Here is a 19703-nt window from a genome sequence, read left to right on the forward strand (position 1 = left end):
AAGGAAAGTGTAAGAATTTCAAGTTGACTGAATTTCAGTCATTCCTGAAATGTTTGGAATCTGTTTCAATCGGACGGCCTGGCAACTTAGTGATTAGCGTACCGGCCTTACAGTTCTGGGGTCCTGGGTTTGCATCCAGGTCAGTCATATGTGTGGAGTTTGCATATTCTCTCTGGGCCTGTGTGGTTTTTTTCTGGGCAATCTGGTTTTCTCCGACATTCCAAAAACAGGCTGGTTGGACACTCTATAATAATAATCAGACATAGGCCCTGTCGTCATCATCAACAACAAAAGCCTAATTGTCATCACACCCAGAAATTGCGTATGACGAAATTGGTAGTGCTTCTCCATAAGGTGCGTTTTCTCGGCAAAAGACCCAAATAACTGATAATTTCGGACTTGTAATTTGGCATTCTGCGGTTATGGATACATCGCATCACCCCCCCGAGCGGATCACTTACCTCTCACTGTCTTTCACGTACCTTCAGTCAGCCAGTAGGAGGCAGATCACCGCCCAAACGTCTTTTCATATTACCTCACCCCGAAGTTATTACACAGAAGGGATTGTGTGTTGTGTAACCGCAAGTTTAGAGTCCTGATGGATGTGGGGGAAAACTGTCCTTAAGCCTATTTGTCCGTACTTTGTGGGACCTATAGCGTCTGCCAGAGGGCAGCAGCTGGAACAGATTGTGACCAGGGTGGTATGGGTCCCTGATGATGTTCCTGGCTCTGCTGAGGTATCGAGGGCTGGCAATGTCTTCCAGTGAGGGCAGAGAGCAGCCGACGATCTTCTGGGCAGTGTTAATCACTCTTTGCATGGCCTTTTTGTCTGCTGCCGTGCTTCTAGCGTACCACACTGTGATGCAGTAGCCCAGGATCTAATCTAATGTAATCTAATCTAATCTAAAGTGAATGAAAATGAATTAATGCTTTCAATAGCAGTCATACAAATTTACAGCATCTCACAGAGAAGTGTTTTACAGAAAATCACCATCTATGAAATAACCAAAATATTGATGGAATTAATACAATACATTAATTTAAATAATAACATAACATTACACTGCGGTTGCCCAAACTATTCCACAAAGTGCAGGTTTTCATTCCAACTGATTCCGTGCAGACAGTTTAACCAATGAGGTTTCTTCTGAAACCAGAAACACCTGATGGCAATCAACTGATTACACTTTTAAGACATCAGATTGGTGAAAATGTTTCATTTTCTTCAGTTGGAATGAAAACCTGCACCCACTGTGGCTCTTGAGGACCAGTTTGGACACCCATGCATTACACCAAATAAGGCATTTTTGTACTCTACCCAGTCAGTGTATGTATATTCCATGTCCTCTGTATGCTATGTACAATATACTGTATAAGGATTTAGAATAGACTCCAATTCCAATGCATTTGGCATCACATCAGGCAAGGCAACACACGCTTGTGCCCCCAACAAACGCACTCCCACAAGTGTCTTTGACCTCAGCTAAATATTTGCTGAGTGAGTGTCACTCTACTCGCTCTAGTTGTCAGTTTGTGTAGGGATTAAAGGTCAATTTGAGCACGGCCAGTTTTCCCCCCTTATTCATTTCTTAAAGTGGGGGTTGGGGGGTGCACCTGCTGCCGATTTTGACAGCTTTAAAACTAAAAAAATAAGCTCCTTCAAATGAATTGAAGGGTCAAAATACACAAACATACATTGACTTTTTACATATTGCAGGTAATTATTATTATTGCTTGTACACCCATTCTATGTCCGTTCAATTTAATTTAAAGCATAATCTGGAGTGTTCTGTGCATGAGTGGGGGAAAAATGTCTCAAATCCACTTGTATTTTAACTTCAGTCCTCATTTTGTAATATCATGAGATATTCACGAACCCCTCCATTTTGTTTTACAAAGTGAAACAAGACTTAATTTATACCAAAAGACATAGATAGTAACCCTCATTTAAAAGATAAATAAATATATATATAGTATACAGTGTGTATATATATATATATATATATATATATAGTTTATATAGGGCAAATACAAAATAATGGCAACTCAAGTCTTGCTCAATGCCTTTATTGGAAACATTTTACACATCATTACTCCTCAAACCTGCCTAGACTATAAATATACATATAAAAATGGGTATTTGTTAAAGACAGTAGGTCCCATCTTGGAGAAGGGCAGTCAAATTTATATCACAGGTGGTGAAAGTGAAGCATAGATTGAGACAAACACCCAAACATTAAGTTATAAGGGGTAAAAATTAAAGAAAATATATTACAGGGTGGACACAAGCAGTCTCGGCTATGCGTGACAGAAAACCTGCACAGGAGAATATTCCAAAGTAATGTGACAAAAAAAAGTTTCATTCCCTGTACGATATTAATAATCAAATGCGGCTACATAAGCATCTGCAGATACTTAATGGATAATACCTGATTGAGAATAAGAGTAGCGCCACCTGGTGCCTAAGCGAAGACATTTACTAAGGAGCTGCTTTTTTATTGTAAATTTTTTGCTGAGGTGATCCATACAAAAATGCACATGAATAATTCAGCGATTTCAGACATGTAAAATATAAAAAGTACTCAAACTTTTTCTCTGCAGAAATGCAATATTTATGCAGACATGATTTAAAAAACCCAACTAAAATGTGCAAAAAATAACTCTTCAAAAAAATACCCATATTGATAACAAACATTTGTTGTTTTACAAATGTTTATGCACATTACTTCAGAAAGGTGGTCCGGCAGCTACTGGCTTGAACGTCTTACACAAAGTGGTGTGCTTGGGGGAAAAACTCTTAGGTACAACATTTTTTGTTTTAAGTGGCAGCCCACTACAATACGCAAATTTTAAATGACATACATTAAGTCAGCTTCCTGGTTCCAAGCTCACATAACGGCAGTAATCTGGCCGAGGGGAATAAAACAACCCCCCAAAAAAGTTTACTGTACAAAATTTGCATTTTAGCGAGACCCCGTGAAGAAATGATGATCAGAACTTTGCCACCCAGCACAATACTTAAGAGTTCACTTTTGGTGTGCATAGGAGATCTTAGCTACATGAACACCAAGCTAGTAGTTTCTGTCCCGAGACCAAAATAAAATGGCGCTATATGAAGATTCTTGAACATTTAAAATCAGAAACTGTATGCGTCTAAAAAAGTGCTCTTCCATGTACATCAAGTTAGGCTGATTTTATCGAAGTATGATTTGAGAGAAAAATGTCAAAACCTGTAAAAGGACTTCTCTGGAATGACCAATTTTTCAAAGGGGTGGCAAAAATATAATACATTGGTTTACACTTCCATTTCAAATACAAATTACAAATATAAATCCTTTTTGAAAAATATGAACAAAAATTCTATATGACAAAGATTCACCATTATGTTTTTTTTTTTATTCCCTGCTGGCTGTTTGGAAAGGAGTCTGATGAGCATTTGGGCAAGAACTGAAAAAAAAAAAAAGGATGACAAATCAAAAATGCTCGGTGAGCTTCACGAGCGTTTCTGTCTCTTGGAATGTCGCTGGCGGGTCGGCCTTTCGTCCTCGCTGCTCGTGCCTTCTGCTTCTGCTCCTGCTTCTGTTAGGCCTCGGCGCTGCCGAGTTCTACGAGTGTCCTGCTCACCGTCGCAATTCTGCTCCCTGTAATCCTTCCCGGTCATTTTGGAAGCCGTCCTTTTACTTCTCCTCTTGCCGTCATCCTCGTCTTCCTCCTCGCTCTCTTCGCCCTGAACGGCACGTCTATTTCTGTTTTTCTTTGCGTTCGATCTGCTGTTCTGATCTCTTTTCTGCGCTGGCACCCGTTCTTCTTCCTCCTCCTCTTCTTCTTCTTCATCTCCCTCGTCCTCCTCGCCGTCTTCGTCGCCGGATGACGCCCGAGTGACGCGCTTGCGCGAGCGCCGCCGCAAGTAGCTGAGGCTGGGCATCATCTTCTGGAGCAGCTCTGTGAAGGCCTGCTCCGTCTTGGTCATACAGGAAAGCACAGTGCTCCCCTCCTTATTGTACTCCTCTGCATTAGCAAAGATCAACTTCATGTCCTCTATGAAGTCATGGCTGTGGCGGTACGAGCTCTGGCTGAACTTGCCCTGCATGGTCTGAAAATCCATAGGATGCGAAATGACATCGAAATAATCCTCTGCCTCCTCTGTGGACACGGGTTCCCTAAAAAAAAAAAAGACTGTCAGACTACAGGAAGAATAAAGTTTAATCTAATCCAAGGGTGTCAGACTCGGGTTGATTCGCGGGCCGCATTAACATCAACTCGATTTCATGTGGGCCGGACCATTTTAGATATATTTAGATTTTTTTTAAATAAATGGATTAAAAGAACTGCATTAAAATCCCTGAATATTCAGTTTTTTATAGATATAAAACAATGTTTATTTTACCTTTTATTTAATATATTTTTAGATTTTAAAAAATGATTTTTGAACTAAAAACACAGAAAAAAAATGATAAAAAATTACAATTATTGATTTAAAAGGGGGAAAATCAGGAGATTTAATATACATCTATACTCTTCATTTTAATTTGATCCTAAAACAGAAAGTTGGCGCTCATGATTTACTTTCCCGGGCCACACAAAAATGATGCGGCGGGCCAGATTTGGCCCCCGGGCCACCACTTTGACACACAAGTGATCTAATCTAATCAGACACATTAGACTGCTATGTAGCATTCTATATATTATATTTACATGTCAGAGTGGATTACTTTGCACTTGAATTTAAACAGACTAAGTATATCATTGACTTGCGATTGGCTGCCAATCAATTAAGGGGGTTCCCCGCCTCTTGCCAATGGGTTGGTCCGCAGGCCGCATTAAAGTCAACTCGATTTCATGTGGGCCGGACCATTTTAGATATGTTTAGATATTTAAAAAAAATAATGGATTAAATGAACTGGATCAAAAAGGCCTAAATATTCAGTTTTTATAATATATCTAAAACAATGTTTATTTGAGCTTTTTCTTATTAAGGGAAAACTTCTTTTAATCATTTGTTTTTCATTTCAAAAGGAAACAAAAAAATTTTTTTACTATGTTCATTCGACATTAAAGTGGAAAACAGAAAATATTTTTATATATTTTTAGATTTTACAAAATGCTTTTGAATTAAAAACACAAAGAAAAAAAAGGATTAAAAAAATATTGCAATTATTGATTTAAAAAGGGGGAAATCAGGAAATATAATATACATCTATAATCTTCATTGAAATTTGATCCTAAAACAGAACGTCGGCACTCATGATTTACTTTCGAGCGACGGGCCGGATTTGGCCCCCGGGCCCCCACTTTGACACCTGTGCCATAGGGGATAGGCTCCAGCACCCTATATGAGCCTTGTAAGGATAAGCAGCATGAAAACTGATTAATTTATTAAATTTTATTGTCTTAATTAAATAATGGACAGCTCTATAATTTGAACATATTTAATGGTCTATCCATGGAATATTTTAGATTTACAGCAAGTATTAATATTATTTCTATTTCTGGTGTCTTTGATTTTGAATTACCTTGTGTTGAACGATAGTGCTATACAAATAAATTTGCCTTGCCTTGTGTATTTTGTACTAATGACATCTCGATGTACTTCTAAAAAAATGTTAACAAAAAGTATAAAGGCCAAACAACTAAAGCTACATTCTCAACTGCAACAATGTCCACTCACCTGAAAGGCCAGCTGTATCGGAACTTAGTCAGTTTTTTAAGGACTTCCTCACACTTCTCTAGCTCCAATGCTTGTCTGCTCACTCCTGACTGGGAGCTCTGACGCACCTTTAAAAATGACACACACGCAACATTAAGACCAGCCCATACATAGACTGTGACCGGCAAATTGGGTCAAGGTGACCCATGTTTTAATAACGGATCTTTCCAATGATATATGAACCATTTTGCTATGATTTTCCATCTCAAAGGAATTGAGAGTTGGATTAGGATTGGCTGTGAAATTTTAATTTCCAAATTGAGCAGAAAAAGGCACTTCTATTTTTAAAACTCCACTCCACTTGTCTTTAGCAACCTTCAGCATGCTAACTACCAAATTTGGCACAAATCTCAAGATATGCTGACGAGCAACTGATTGTATATTTCTGCATTAAAATAGTTACTTTGCTTTTATTGACTTTCAGGAACTTCTCCCTTCTTTAAAAGAGCCCTTAACTTTTAATCTGTGTTTTTAATCGGAGGAATTCGTTAAAAAAAAGCAGTGTTTGAGAAAAGACCCTTATCAATAAGGTAATGGTACAATTACATAAAACAGTCTTCACCTAATTTTAAGTTATAATAACAGTTGTTGAAATGGATACAAAATTTGCTAAAGTGAATCTTTATCTTTATATGAAGACTATGAAAAATATTTTTTCTAAAGATCTTTTTTTAGATTGTTTCTAACATCAGTTTACAATTGTGATTATTTATAAAACTATTTCTTGATATTGGAATCAAGAATCTATAAAATGGGTGTTCATTCATGTGTTCAAAGCTTAATAAAGAAATTAGACTTGAGAAAATTTGGATCTTTATCTTAAATTCTCCATGCAGTTAATGACTCATTTTGCTGTGCCACATCGCAGACTAATAGTATTTTGAAAACACTTTTTTGTTTGTTTTTGTGCTTTCTCACCAGTTCATCAATGTCTGCAAGGCTGCTTGGACCAGTTCTCTGTTTGCTACTCTGACTAGCAGATGACTTCTTTTTGGTTTTACTTTTCTGCACTGGCAAATTCGGCTTACTTTTCTTTCTTGGCCTCACTGTCAAGAAAAAAAAAACAAGAAAAAATTTAATACATGACTCACCATCTGCAATAATTCAGATATCACCAATTGATTCAAAACTGAATGTCAAAGGTCGAGGTTTGTTCAGCGCTTCAGTGGATTTAACAGTAATATTGTATTAAATTGCTCATTTCTTAGTATCGAGTGCTGTTACAGCACCATCACAAATAAAATAACTAAATGTCTTCTAGCTTATACTCAGCAGATGACTTGGACAAAACCAAGATGAAAAGTTCATCTCTGTGATACTCACAACTGTGGCCCATGGCTTTGTATTCAGACTCTTCATCATCTTCCTCCTCATCAGATTCATCTTCATCGGACTCGTCCTCGTCATCCTCTTCATCGCTGTCTTGTTTGTAATTCCTAAAGAACACAACTGTATTGCTGACAATTTCCTCATTACACTTTCGTGTGACGCTAATGAAATCTTTGAACGAGGTGAAGTGCGAAACGGAAAACGCTTACCTGGAGCGTGTTCCCCGTCTTGCCACAGTGGGCTGACAGGCTGTGCACAGCCACTCGCCTTCAGGGATGCGGTGCAGCACAGGCCTCAAGCAGAAAAGATGGAAGGCCTTGTTGCATTCGTCACAGAGGATAAGTTTTTCGTCATCACCTGAGAGGGGTTTAGGTAGTCATTCTTTTAGACAAGACCACTCTAAACATCAATTATTTTATTTCATAAATGTTGCTTGCTTCCTTGCTAAAGACGATACAATGGCACCTCTACATACGAGCAGCTCTACCTACGAGATGCTCGAGATAAGATTAAAATTTCGAGCAAATAATTAGCTCTAGATACGAGAAACATTTCGAGATGCGAGAAAGCCAGGTGGCCATGACATGAGGCTGTTTATCATTGTAGCGCAGTCTTTTGCCGCATCTCTTTCGTGTAAAACAGATATCTACGAGCACTGAACGATTTCTTCACACGAGTTTCTCCTACACATGGACCGGAAAACGCACAACGCGCATGCGCGGGCAAAAAGAGGACTTTCTGGGTAATGAAGTATACTCGTGCACACAACACCGATAGCCAATGGCACCCTTTCTCAGAATAAAACTTCATTACCCACAATCAATACGTGGGTAGGCTAAGCTGTTGCATTGCCAGTTTTTCCTTCCTTAGCCTGTTAGCTCCCGCAATCGCCCATTCAAGACTACTTTTCGTTGGCAAGTGGTCGTGCGTTATCCTATTGTGAGGACATTTGAGTGCATCATTTTCGGAATATTTTGAAGGGAATACAACAGCAAACAGCCCATCGATAGCGAACATGAGGGTGGAGGCGTGGCAAACAGCTAACATGGAGAACAAAGGTAAAAAAAAAAAAATAGAATTCAGTTTTGAGTAAAGTTACATTAAACGTATGTTTGAGTGTGTCTGTATATATTAATCCAAGTTAATTTAAATTTGTTTGTTCGGTTACGAGTGCGTTGTGGAAAGTCCCCCTGGCCCCTCTGTGCGACTCTCTCCCCCCTTCGAAATTCGTATAATTTCAGTACTATTAAACACATTTTAGTAATATTAAACCACTAGTTATGTGTTACTTTGTTAATAGATGGCAAATTAGAAGAAATAAAAAAAAAATTCCGATCCAATATCCTGTTTTTGGTGTTTTTCCAGAGGGTTGGAACGAATTAATGTGTTTTTAGTTCATTTCAATGGGAAACGTTCGTTCGAGTTACGAGAAGATCGACATACGAGCTCAGTCCCGGAACGAATTAAGCTCGTATGTAGAGGTACCAGTGTAGTTTATATCATGCTAACTTACACAGTGTTGTGTGCATTTACATTAAGTGGGTTTTGAGGCGCAATTGTTGTTGGTACCTTTTTTCCGACAAACTTTGCAACGGGCATTTTCGGCAGACATGTCCCACTTGATGCAGGCTTCCAACATTCCCAACAGAACGTGCATGCGAGAGAAGGTCTGGGCCTCACGGATCGCTGTCTTCCACTTCTCGATTGCCGTTGCAACCTGTAGGATTGAAGTCGGGGTTCATATGACAGCTCATGTTCTTATTCAAACGCAAACTTTTTACCTGACCAATTCACTTACCTTGGCCTCCTCGGCCAGTTTCTTTTCCTCATCTACCTCTTCTGATTTGTTTTCTTCTCCAACTTGCTTTTTCTTCATTTTCTGCTTGGGGGCCATGAAGCCTTGTAAGAACTTCTTGATCACACATGCCTGGATGCTGATGATGGACTCCCCTAATTCTTTCAAGTTGCTCTTTTTTTCCAGCTGCGTATAGATAATGCAACAGTCAGATGACTCAATGACAGGTAAGTTGTGCAAAATTGGATGATCATAAGAGAAACATTTCCATGAAGGCACATGGTACCCAGAGAGTTGCAAGAAATGACAAGACCATAGAACACAGTGGGGGTCAAAAATATATTGAATTGTGCATTTGTTGCTTAAGCACAGGCTGTATTGGCTATATCTAATAATACAACAGAAGTGTTATATATAAGTGAAATACTATTTCTTATTGCAGCTGCAAAAGCATCAGCTAAAAAAAAACAATATTTACTGAGGGGAAAAAACGATATTTACTGAAGGAAAAAAAAAAAACTGCTCACCTCATCGTCAATGTCTTTGTCTTCATCAAAGTAGCCCAGGCCACCCTTTAAGAGGCGTGAGGCTATTTCCTGAATATCGGTGCGTAAATATTTTAGCAGCGCCGTGTTCTCAGCAGGGACGCCAAGGCCCGCTTTGTCCTTTTGGATCAAATTAATGGAGTGTATGATGTCTTGGTAACTGCAAAAATATAAGGAACAGTTATTTCCGCTGCTGCTACCCGTAATCTTACAGTGGAAGTTACGGAAAGATACTGTCTCTAAAAATGGTATTAGCATAGAATTTTTTTTTTTTTTTTAAATCAACTTTTACAAGCATTCATATATATATATATATATGCACCTGCTCTCTAGCTTTGCCTTCAGTTCACTTTCTCTAACTCCATGAGGATGAAGACTGTCCACCAGCGCCTCAAGTTCAGCAGGACTGTCGCATATGAACCTGTTTTAAATGGCAAGCGATTAAACCACATCCATGTGAAAAGAGCACACAAACACTCAAACAAAAGGGTATTGATGAATGACAACACAAACCATAGATTTTGTCCCTGTTTAGGAGTTGTCGTTTCTATACAAACGTCTGTTGCTGCTCCTGGTTGGGGTCCATCGTTATTCATACCATCAATACTCCCATCATCATCAGCCCCTGTATTTTGGAATATACAATTCAATAACATGCTTATTTGTAGGGGAAAGAACTTCAATAGACATTTATACATAAACATATTTTCTTAGATGTGTAGCAGGATCCTCACCATCATCTCCATCATCCACATCAGGCTCAGTTGCTTTTTCCACAATTGGGGTGTAGCTGTAGTTGATACTGTCATGTACCCAGCCTTTCTCAATATACAGTCCAGGTATAACATCAGAGAAAAACCAATATCTAAGACAAAAAAAAAAGTACATACTAATTTTCTGACATGAATTGTCATGAATCACCCGATTTCAGTTAAATTCACTTAACTAACCTGTTATGATTTCTGTCTGTTCCCAAAGGAGTTCTTCGCAGGACTAGTTTGGCTTTTGTTAAACCCTCCTGAAAATTCTTTTCCGCAGTAGCTCTTTGTCTGCGCATTCGTTCTTCTTCAGCCGCCTCCTCCATGCGTTCTTTGGGATAATAATTCAGAATCAAATTAGTCGCGAAATCAAATTGTAATGAGGGATTTGACACATTTGAATGGTATCAATATACTATTGTATGTAAGGTTCACCACCTTTATTCTGTTTGTCCATTTCTTCTTTTTCTCTCTTGGCTTGTATGCTCATCAGCCGCCTGCTCTTGATTGAGCTGATCATGTCCACCAGCTCTATCTTGACTTCTTTCTTGATCTCCTTTTTCGGTTCATCCTTTTTTTTCTTCTCATCTTGGAACAAGAGAAAAACAAGAGCATGCACGATGTTTTGTCAGCAACAAACCTGGAACAACTCGGAGTACTTTGATGATACGAATACCAATGATTACCTTTGCCCTCAATCTCTTTTTGCTTCTTCTTCTCCGCCTTCTTGCGATTTACCTCTTTAAGCATTGCTATGCGCTCTTTCCACAGTTCAGCGGTCCGTTGCTGCATGCCGTCGACATGGTCCTCCACGGAGTATGTCATGAGGATGCGGTGGCACAGTGCTACCAGCAGGCTAACCTTTTCTTCTGGGTCAAGCTCAAACACCTCGACAGTTTCAAGTTTCTCCAGAAATTCGCTGGTCACTACGTCATCAAAGCCATTCATGCCCAGGTCCACAGACCCCTGCCCACTCTCCTCCCCTTGAGCATCAAAAGGGCGCAAACACAGTCTCGCTAGCTCTGACACAGAGTGCGAGGTTAGGGGGATCTCAGATAAGGGAATATCAAGTTCACTGTAGCCCTCAGCCAGCTCATCTTGCAGGAGTGTCTGAAGCAGCACTACCAAAACACGGTTCAGGTAGTGGAAACCCGAGCGGACTCCGGCCAACGATTCCATCAAAGCCATGGATGTGATGGGATACTTGTCATCAGGCATTAGGAGCCCGGCATAGCAGTGAAGGAACTCCACAACCATCGCGACATCGCCAAAGAGAGTGTTGGGAAGCCCCTCTGGCATGTCAACAAGTTTAAATCTCGGCAGAGTCTTGCCGCCTTTAATCTCCTGGTCCTCGTATCTGCGCGACTGTTCGAGACGGAGTTGCATCTCCTTCTCACGCCGCTCCTTGGCCTTTTCCCGAAGTTTTTCTTTCAGATCATTCCGCCTTTTCTTCATTTCTTCTTGCCGTTCCTCTTCACTCATGGCTTCCCAGCGTTTCCTTTGCTCCAGTCTCTCCCAGCGTATCTGAACCAGCTCTTTCAACTCATCGGGTAATCTGCCACGGTCATCTGGTGACAAGGCCTTTGCAGCCTTGGAGATGAGGGATGACAGAACACTCTTTTTATCGTCTTTCCCCTTGTTCTCCTTGTAATAACGAAGAAGGTGGAGAGCCATTGGGTGTAAAGGTTTCCCTAATTTAGGAGTGCTCGTGCTACTGCTACTACGGGCTCGTTTTTTGGGGCTGCCTGCAGCAGGGCTCTTAGCTAGATGCAGCAGGGTCATCTGCTTCATTTTTGATGTCTTGGGAGTTGCTTTTGCATCTTTTCTGGGAGCTTTAAGAATATTTTTATCAGCACCTTTTCCAGTCTTTCCCGTCTCTAGATTTTTTAAACAGATTTAGAACGGCAAATACCTGAGTTTTTAGTTTCTCCTTTCTTGGGTGTTGCAGAGTTCTTTACATTTAATGGCGAACCATTCATTTTTATCTTCTAGGAAAGGCAAAAGGCAAAGAAGTCATTAAAGGTTTAACTGTTTGATTACACTGCATCAATAGTTGCATGCAATTGGGCCTACCTGAACATGACCCCAGATCGTGGGACTAAGGGGCTTCCCGACAGCATCTTTCTTGTTTTTTCTTTTTATCTCCCCTTTCTCATTCACCGAGTCGTCTCCTGTACCCGCCGTCTTCTGTTTCTTTCGTGATTTTCCGTCAGCGGACGTCAAACTTTTGCGTTTGGTAGAAGGATTCCCAGCTAGAAACTTTAAACAAGTGGGAATGTCAACTGACTTGCCCAGTAGTGTAAGGAATAAATCACCAACCTTGTAGGGATCGAGAAGAAAGTCACTGAATTTACTGGGAAGATTAAACTTTTTCACCAGATCATCTTCAACTACCCAGGGTGCACTCTCGCCCATGCCCAGTCTCTGTGCATAGTGTCGGATGAAGTAGCGAACGATCTCTTTTGTTGGAGGACGCTCTGTTCTGAAAAGACTCTCTGCTGGCACATCACTGACCACCTGGGGCATCGGTCAAAAAGAAATGTCACATAAACATTGTAAGAAGACCAAAATAATTACAGTGGTACCTCGACCTACAATCAGCTCATGGTACGACATGCTCGTGGTACGACGAAAATTTCGATCAAATAATTCGCCCGCGATACGATCAAAATTTTGAGATGCGACCAAGCCAGGTGGCTATGACATGAGAGGCTGTTTATAATTGTAGCGCACTGTCTTTTTTGCTTATCTCTTTCGTGTATAACAGATATCTACGAGCACTGAGCGGTTTCTTTCGCCTACATACGGACCAGGAAACACACAACGCGCATGCGCGGGCAAAAAGAGGGCTTTCTGGGTAATGAAGTATACTCGTGCACACAACACCGATTGCAAATGGCACTCTTTCTCAGAATAAAACTTCATTACCCACAATCAATACTTGGGTAGGAGGTTGCATTTCCTGTCTCCCCCCCTTAGCATGTTAGCTCCCGGTAGCAGAGCGATCGCTAATTCAAGACTACTTCTCGTTGGCAAGTGGTCGTGTGTTATCCTATTGTGAGGACATGTGCATCATTTTCGGAATATTTTGAAGGGAATAGTACAACAGCAAACAGCCCATCGATAGCGAACGTGAGGGTGGATGCATTGCAAACAACTAACCCGGCCAGAACGAAGGTAAAAAAAGATCAAAACAAAATTAGAATTCAGTTTTGTGTAAAGTTACATTAAACATATGTTTGAGTGTGTCTGTATATATTAATCCAAGTTAATTTAAATTTGTTTGTTCCGTTTACGAGTGCGTTGTCGTGGAAGAAACGCCGAGATTGTATGTCGAGGTACCACTGTAATGATGAACTGAGTCACTATTAAGCTATATTAATGTTAACAAAAAAAACAAACCTTGTCTTCATTGATGAGCTTGACATCATACTTGTGAGGAAGAAACTTGGGAATTACCCACCTCTTCTTTTCTTCCTTCATGGCAGTGGGGAGTTTTCTTGGCGAACGTCGTGCTCTATCACCTAAAAAAGAAGAAACCAATGTCACTAACATTTAGTGATCAAGTGATGAGATAAAATTAACCGCAAACACATGCATAGCAGCCTGAAGCATGCTGGAAATTTAACACCTAAAATCACTGCACTATAAAGTTAAACATTTATAATCATTAACTCATCCACTGTGCGATGAATGATCATGTTTTCCATGTTGTACACTGATCAAGAAAATGCTGGCAGACATGTTAAATTAAACACTAAGTAGGACAATTGTTTTGCTCTAACTCCATTGCCAGTGATGACAGACATTCAATCCATTTAAAGTGTGAAAGCTGGCTATATACAAACACACAATCATTTAAAGGGTCCACATGAAACAACAAACATCAACATGATTTTGGACTGAAAAATATATATGCAAAAACTTGTGCTGTTTGTTGTCCACCCGCAGTTGTTCTTTTCTACCGGTTCATGTCACATATGGTAAACAGGTTTAGTAAGATAGCTGGGGTGTTAGCGAATTGCTAAAAACTTTCAAAAGAGTTTCGGTAGTTAAAGTATGACATAGATTTCCAAAATTGAACGGCTGATATGGTTGGAGGAATGTGTGAGGGAACTTGAAATGTGGATTGCTGGTTGTCTGCTGGCACAAAATGTGTTTGTGCCTAAAGTTATCACTGTAGAGGGGTAAAGTTTTCTTTTATGCAGCAAGAAATCAGTATTTTGTTGACGAAAGGAACCATACGATAAAACGTTGAGTCATTTTTTTTTAATCGATAAATTCACCCACGTGTTGTGCCTTTCCGTGCGTGTGTATACGCAAAAGCACGCTCACGGAAGCCTGCAGGCACAAGCACTTGTGTATACTTTGTGTTTTTTTTAACTTCAACTAAAATGTGCTTATATTTTTAAGACTTTTGAAATTTCAATTGACAACATTTCAATGTTAAATAAAGCCTTTTGGGGGGAGGGGGGGGTGGGGTGGGGGGGGGGTAATGCAATGCTTTATAAAACTTTTGTGAGAACCCCATTTGGAGTGAAAAGGAATGATCCCGGTGCAACAATACCATTTTTCATGTGATTGCTATTCCTCAAACTCACTGAGACTCTCTCTCCTGTTTTCCTCCTCTCCAAGTGCAGGATCCTTCGTCTGGTTCTCTTGACTGGTGTTCTCTTTGTCACTAGATGGTGAATCACAGGCACCTTCGAGCTTCTTCTCTCCAGCTTCTCTCCCAGGGTTCTCCAGGGGATGAATTTTTACCACCTTTGCTCGTAAACTTTTGTCGTGGCTCACCTGAAATTGAAAATGTTTGCCAGCATCTAAAAAAGATCTAAAGATCAAACACATTTGTCTAACTTGAATTATGCAGAATAATGAATAAATAATTTAGCAATTAAAATGAGTGAGGTTACAAAACTAAAGTGTTTAAAAAAAATTAAAAAACTGACCGTGAAGTCGCACTCTTCACCAACAGCATACTTGGTGAGGATTTCTAACCAGGCCATCTCAACTAGTTTGTCCAAAGAAACTGTATTGTGGTGGACCATCTCCAGGATAGGCTTCTCAAACCAGTGAGGATATTCCTCCTGCAGCCTGTGCAAATTAAATAAAAGATTCAGTTAGGGAATAAAATAATGTCGTGTTTTAAACACATTACATTTTACAATTCATAAAACTGAGTCAAATTCAACAGATTTTTTTTATAAATCAGCCTCTAAAAAGTACCATCATATGAAACTTTTTTATGAGCACCATTATTAATTTGTTTTCCTTTTTTTGTTGGGGTTTATTTTAAGACAGTATTTTCCCCTATTGACCAGTACTGGACTTGGCCCATAGGGGCAGAAAAAAATGTTCAATAAATGCATCAAAATAAAGCAATTTACAAATAATCCTAAAAACTTCCCAAAAATTAGTGATCTACCCTTCGCCAATCAAACTAAAAATGGAACTAGCGATTTCTATCATTCAATTGATAGAGGCGTTAAAGTCTGTTTGTACACAGAATTTTGGCTTACAAATAAAATATTAATATTTCCTGACAACAGTGGAAGTTCAAGAGAAAAAAACAATTATTTTGAATACGGTTAGTGTAGTTTATAAATCACTGAATAAACTGTGCTCTGTCATGACGTATCATTTCTACACGTGGGGCTAATCTCCGACAGTTACACTGATAATTATTAGAAGTGTGGAAATACCACTGTTTTACATTTCTGTCTTGTTGATTATAATAACTTAACCTTTAAAAATTGCAGAGGAAGAGCGACAATAAAACCCACATCCTCCAAAATAGAAAGAAAGGAGGAGCGCCAGCTTTATCCAATAACGGCAGAGCTGAAAGTCTCATGACCTTCACTCAATTGAATATAGAATCTTTCTCTTGACACTTCTGAAGTACGGTTACAAAATTGATGACACAATTAGAGATAAATGGAGATTGTAAATAAAAATCAAAACTTGATAAGTTGTATTTTTAAATTAACTTCTACACACTTTGAACAAAGCTTTTTGTGGCCTGTGAGGCTGTTGTGAAATTGTGTTTTCAATTTGAGTTTGATTTATTTAATAAGGGGCAGAATATATTAATGAACATATCCATATTCATGTCCATGAATGTAAGATTGTAGCCGAGGGCTAATTTCCATCTTTAGTCACTTGTGTAGGTTGAAGATTAACGATGACACATACTACACACGCGTAGCAGTTTTAGACAACGTTGTGATTGTAAATTTAATAACCATATTAAATAACTCAATTCAATTAAAAAACATCCACGGTTTAGTAATCAAAGTTATGGTATAATAAATATAAAACGCCAATAACACTCGACAGCGCACCACAACTTTACTCTTGGTGGACCTTTCAGAAAAAGTTTTACATTTTACTTTGACAACTTCTGCTCAAACGATCGTCGCGGATCATGCATATAGGACTACTGTAACCACTATTAATACTACATTGAAGCTTATCAAGCACAGGTAGGAACTACTTACAGTTCGGTGACTTCTTGCTCCTCTTCCCATGCTTCCTTGTGTGTCAGCTGAATGCTTCCAGTGCTCTTGCATGTCCAGATGCGCTCTTCATACCTCTTCAAGCGGGCCTCATACTCGCTTTGTCATTTAGTCAAAGACAACTTTTGTATAAATGAGTATCAAGAATGTGTCACAATAGTAGCGAATAACGAGATCACGAATTTCACATTCACCCAACTGCAGGATTTATCTCACTAACAATCTCACAAAGTCTGTTGAATTGCCATGAAATGGAAAATAGCTTTACACTGTTTATATAACAAGTGCTCAAGCTCACCTGCAGCTTATCCACCTGAAAACATGAAATGCCTGTAATTGGAGACATTCTCTTATCTCATCTTCTGAACCGCTTTATCCTCACTAGGTTCACGGGGGGTGCTGGAGCCTATCCCCGCTGACTTCGGGCCAGAGGCAGGGGTCACCCTGAATTGGTGGCCAGCCAATCGCAGGGCACAAGGAGACAAACAACCATCCACGCTCATACTCATACCTCGGGGCAATTTAGAATCTCCAATCAGCTTACCATGCATGTCTTTGGAATGTGGGAGGAAACCGGAGTACCCGGAGAAAACCCACACAGGCCCAGGGAGAACTTACAAACTCCATACAGGTGGACCCACCTGGATTTGAACCCAGGTCTCCCACTGTGAGGCCGATCCGCTAACCACTCAACCGCGGGACCGCCTGAAGGTATTATGTTGGGGAGGAAAAACTAAATTAGGAACAAATTCGACTACACCTTCAGCCATTAAGACGCATTTCGTGCTAATTTACGACCGATGATTACATTTTAAGACTTTGCGTCAGCAGTTAGGAACTGGCCATTGTGACATAACACCAACATTTGCCTTGCATTAGCATAGCCGGCTTCCGAGGATAGTTGACAGCCGATTCACAGCACCTAAAAAGTCAACGGAAAACTATCGGAGGATTTCCATGTGACTTATTTCAATTGTCCCAATAGATAATGCTTCCTCGGGGACTCCCTAATCAGTTTTTTGGGAAATGTTTGTTAAGAAGCTAACACGCCCGACAGCGACACGTAACAGTACACGAGGGGAAGCTAAAACGATGGAAAATGTCAGATGATAACAAATTCACGTCAAGCAAAGCTGAGCGCATTTTACACCTGGAATATGTGGCGTGAACTCCATCGAGGCACATGTGACCAATTAGATAGATGTTAAACTCCAAATCGACATGATTAACAGCATCATATTCGGAGGAGGATACTCTTTGTTCCTGAAGGCCTCCTTGGTGCGTTCGATGGTGAAGACCTCTTCTCCCGGGCCTAGTGGCTCGGCTAACGGCTTAGCTAATGGGTAAGGCTTCCGACCCAATAGCGGTGCCATTGTCAATCAAATGGCGGTCGTACAAAAATAATAACCACCTTAACAATCCGATGCAAAATATTATGACCTTCACTTGTATCCTGGTGCCTGATAGCATGAATCACGTTATCACCGACAGGCCTGGAATTCAACGTCAAGTAGCTAGCGGGCTAGTTGTTAGCCCGGATTTGCTATCGCGTTGCAACACAAAACAGTGTCCCTTCTTTCTCGACTCCTCATCGAATTCCTCTTCTCTGCTTTAGCGTAGTCGCCATAGCGGGTCCAAGCGAAGTCTCAGATACAAAATTGGTTCTTGTACTTGTGTCGAACTTTTATCTTCTCGATTGACCTGTCAGGATGCAATCTTTCGATTCCAAGTCAAATTCGCGGCAACAGCCCAGTCAAGCGCGAATAACAATTCACTCGTCAAATAGACTAATCAAGACGAGTCCGTGGTCTTTCTTCCGTAGATTCGGCTGAGTCGTTTGGAAAAAATATATTTTTTGTAGTTCTTTAAAAATGATAAGTTGAAGAGGTTAATTCCTTGTCTAAATGGCGGGAGTTTAGCGATCACCGGCTAAATATCGCACACCCTCAACTCCCCGGTTTCCCCGGCAGCAAGCGGCGTAGCAACGGTACTCCGTCCTCTCTTGACAGCCATTGGCTCTCCGCCAGTGGCCCGCCCCAAAATTGTCTATAGTGATGTTTGATTGGCTGTCAGTGACCGCCAATTGTCAGTCAAGGACAACCCATCTTTAGCCGTGCCCACGAGAATATATGTAACGTATAGTACGTTTGCAACGTCATTGAAAATAAATGACGTCAACGTATTTTCTCACTACCACAAAAATAAAGCAAGGATATATTTTATATCAAATTTCCCATGATAAAAGCACAGGAACACAATGTGTATGGTGTTATTTAATTTAATGGTGCGATATTTAGTTGAGTTGTCTATTTTTATAATACAGACGTTTTGTTTGGGGACATTGTTTAAACTAATTGGCTGTTATTGACGGGGATGGACGTCCAATCCATTTGAACTGTCTCTCAAACATGATCTTTCAGTGACACAACTCTCTTATCAAATGTATTCTACGCCCATAACTGTCAATAGCAGCTAACAAGTTAATTAACTAGCATCCAAAACACTGACTCTTGATTTCAGTATCTCAAAATTAAACGTGTTTTGGTAAATGTTGTCTTCCATGAAACACTTTTTTTTAAAATCAAAATACTGTTTTTCAAATTTCAATTATGAAAATGGGTCATTTGCAAATATTTGTTCTGAGTTTAGAAAATATATTTTTCCTCTAAGTCCTCACGTGTTATGGACCAAATCAGTTACTAAACTTAAATTAAATTATTATTTTTGTTGTTATTATCATCATTATTAATTATAAATGTGGGCCTGTTATATTAAAAAAAATTGCAGCAGCAGTTTTAATTTCTAGATGTAAAATTGATATCATCACAAAGGTTTCTCATAGTCACTAAGATTACCAAAATATATTTTCATTGCCTTTTAAAAAAAAAGAAAAATGTCCTCAACATTGCTGTGTACTACAATAATAGACTGTGGCATTAAATTAACTACATTTTTTTAGTGGATAGTTTAAAATCATTTCTCACTAAAGGATAACTGGAATATCCTTACATGCATAACCCATAAAAATATTGTATCCCCTCTCTGACTGACATT

The 19703-nt window shown here is 39.7% G+C and overlaps 1 protein-coding gene across 1 annotated transcript; it reads right to left on the reverse strand.

Moving 5' to 3' along the window:
• Positions 1 to 2051: 2051 nt before the first annotated feature.
• On the reverse strand, positions 2052 to 18630 carry baz1b (bromodomain adjacent to zinc finger domain, 1B). The gene is made up of 22 exons (XM_077611598.1): positions 17904 to 18630; positions 16632 to 16748; positions 15084 to 15228; positions 14736 to 14928; positions 13537 to 13658; positions 12454 to 12651; positions 12208 to 12393; positions 12047 to 12122; positions 10821 to 11966; positions 10573 to 10722; positions 10327 to 10465; positions 10111 to 10241; positions 9890 to 10001; positions 9699 to 9797; positions 9359 to 9536; positions 8835 to 9017; positions 8606 to 8753; positions 7246 to 7393; positions 7031 to 7143; positions 6626 to 6753; positions 5669 to 5775; positions 2052 to 4160 (listed from the first exon to the last, which is right to left on the reverse strand). Exons 1-22 carry the CDS (start codon positions 18020 to 18022, stop codon positions 3494 to 3496), a joined length of 4605 nt encoding a protein of 1534 aa, XP_077467724.1. The 5' UTR covers positions 18023 to 18630; the 3' UTR covers positions 2052 to 3493.
• Positions 18631 to 19703: the final 1073 nt, after the last annotated feature.

This window comes from Stigmatopora argus, chromosome 10, assembly GCF_051989625.1.
Source record: "Stigmatopora argus isolate UIUO_Sarg chromosome 10, RoL_Sarg_1.0, whole genome shotgun sequence".
Taxonomy (NCBI): domain Eukaryota; kingdom Metazoa; phylum Chordata; class Actinopteri; order Syngnathiformes; family Syngnathidae; genus Stigmatopora; species Stigmatopora argus.